General features: G+C 52.4%; 1 protein-coding gene across 1 annotated transcript in view; it reads left to right on the top strand.

Annotated features, from left to right (window-relative positions):
* The window catches only part of MRAS (muscle RAS oncogene homolog), a 30207-nt gene that overhangs the window by 20675 nt on the left and 7569 nt on the right, over nucleotides 1-1963 (top strand). Inside the window, exons 2-3 of the mRNA XM_006158183.2 lie at nucleotides 64-217; nucleotides 1814-1913. Of these exons, the coding sequence (XP_006158245.1) occupies nucleotides 64-217; nucleotides 1814-1913 (254 nt within the window). The remainder of the gene's footprint in view (nucleotides 1-63; nucleotides 218-1813; nucleotides 1914-1963) is intronic.

Below are 1963 nucleotides of genomic sequence, written 5' to 3'. Positions count from 1 at the left end.
CGGGGCGGTGGCAGCGTGGTTTCTGGGCCGTGGCAGCCCCTGAGCGGCCTCTCCCGACTCCAGTTCTGGACACGGCCGGGCAGGAGGAGTTCAGCGCCATGCGGGAGCAGTACATGCGCACCGGGGACGGCTTCCTCATCGTCTTCTCCGTCACCGACAAGGCCAGCTTCGAGCACGTGGACCGGTTCCACCAGCTCATCCTGCGCGTCAAGGACAGGTGAGGGCAGGGCGGGCCTCCCGGCACTGGCCCAGGGTCTGTCTGTCCACCTGTACCTCTCCGGCTTCCAGGTGCAAGCAAAAACACAGCGCGAGCTGTGGGGCGTCCCCTCCCCGCAAGTGCTCGCCAGCCCCGACATCTGCCCAACCTGCTTCTAAGGCTTCTGGGGGTCGATTCCCTCCCACCTCTCATAAACTGTCCCCTCAGTTAAAGAACCATTTATTCTAACCAAATCACACTATGTTCAAAGAAAAAGTAAATTTTCTCTCCAGAGTGCACTGTAGTAGTTAACTCACATTTGACGAGGAGGTTTATAGCCACTAATTTTTTTTTTAAGAATGTTTTTATTTTAACTTAATTTATTTATTTACTTATTTTAATTTGACCAGAGAGGGACCAAGAGAGAGAGAGAAAGTGAGAAAGCAAGCCGCCAGGTCCAGGACTCAAACTGTGGTCAGCTATGTGAGAGTTCAGCGCCCTTAACCACCATGCCACCGGCTAGCCCCTATAGCCATGAATTAAAGGCTTTTTTTTTTTTTTTTTTTTTTTATGTTTTTTTTTTTTTTTTTTTTTTAGCATTATTTGAATTTGGAAGTTGTTTTAAGCCTAGCTGGTCTTGTGAGTTATTCGGATCCCAAAGAGACATTGTTAAGAAAGGGACAAAGTTGAGGCCAGCAGGTGACATAGTGGTTAAAGCACTGGACTCCCACATGACCAACTGTGGTTCGAGTCTTGGCAGCTTAAGTTCACCAGGCTCGTGTGCAAAATCCCAGGAGGGGACTGCAGCGTGGCCACCCATGTGGGGTGAATTCTCATTTTCCCTCACTGTCTTTCTCCGGGGAGCACACATACCCTACGGCAGAAACCTCAAACAAGAACAGAAAGGCGCAAAGTCATAGGAAAACAGCCACTTTAAACAAACAACAACAACAACAAAAAGGGGAGGGGGGAATGCAGTTAACACCTATTCCAGAGACAAAGCGGTAACAGCTTTGCGAAGTACGGGGACACGTACACACCGTCCTGACAGATTCGTGTGAGTTAAGCCTCGGAATATTTGAATCTCGAAAGAGAAGACTTAAATGACTCAGATGTGGGAAAACATTTCCACTTTCTTGTGAACCGAAGAACTGTAAGGACAGTACAGGACCATTTGTCATCTGCCAGATCGTCATTTTTTTTTTAATGAAAATACCCAGTGCTGCTGGACATGCTGTGAGACTTGGGGTCGGCCACTCGGCCACGTCTATCAGCGAGAATCTTTAACAACGTGCCTCCGACCCCACCTCCTCCCCTGGGAGCCCTCCTGACTGCTGCTGCCCTTCCCCGGGTTCCAGCTGAGTGCGGGACGCTGCCCCTGCCGCTCCTCAGAGCTGTTGAAAGCCCCGTGTGTGGTCCTGCAGGGTGGCTGGAGAGGGGCAGGGTCTGCAGAACCCCAGCACCTTCCCTGAGCCCTTACCTCTCCCAGGGACGGCGTGGGGAGGGATCCGCGGCCCCAGCGCCTGGGGTGCACCGCGGGCTGCATTCTGCCCAAGGTGTGGCTGCAGGGCCTTGACCCAGGAGCCCGCACAGACCTGCTGTCCCTTCCTTTCCCAGAGAGTCGTTCCCGATGATCCTCGTGGCCAACAAGGTCGATTTGATGCACTTGAGGAAAATCACCAGGGAGCAAGGAAAAGAAATGGCGACGAAACACAATGTAGGTGTGTGTGTGTGCGCGTGTGCGTGTGTGTGTGTGCGCGTGTGCGT

Source organism: Tupaia chinensis, unplaced genomic scaffold (assembly GCF_000334495.1).
Source record: "Tupaia chinensis unplaced genomic scaffold, TupChi_1.0 Scaffold000574_1, whole genome shotgun sequence".
Lineage (NCBI taxonomy): Eukaryota > Metazoa > Chordata > Mammalia > Scandentia > Tupaiidae > Tupaia > Tupaia belangeri.
The sequence above is the reverse complement of the archived record's forward strand: the minus strand, read 5'-3'. Positions and strand labels throughout refer to the sequence as shown.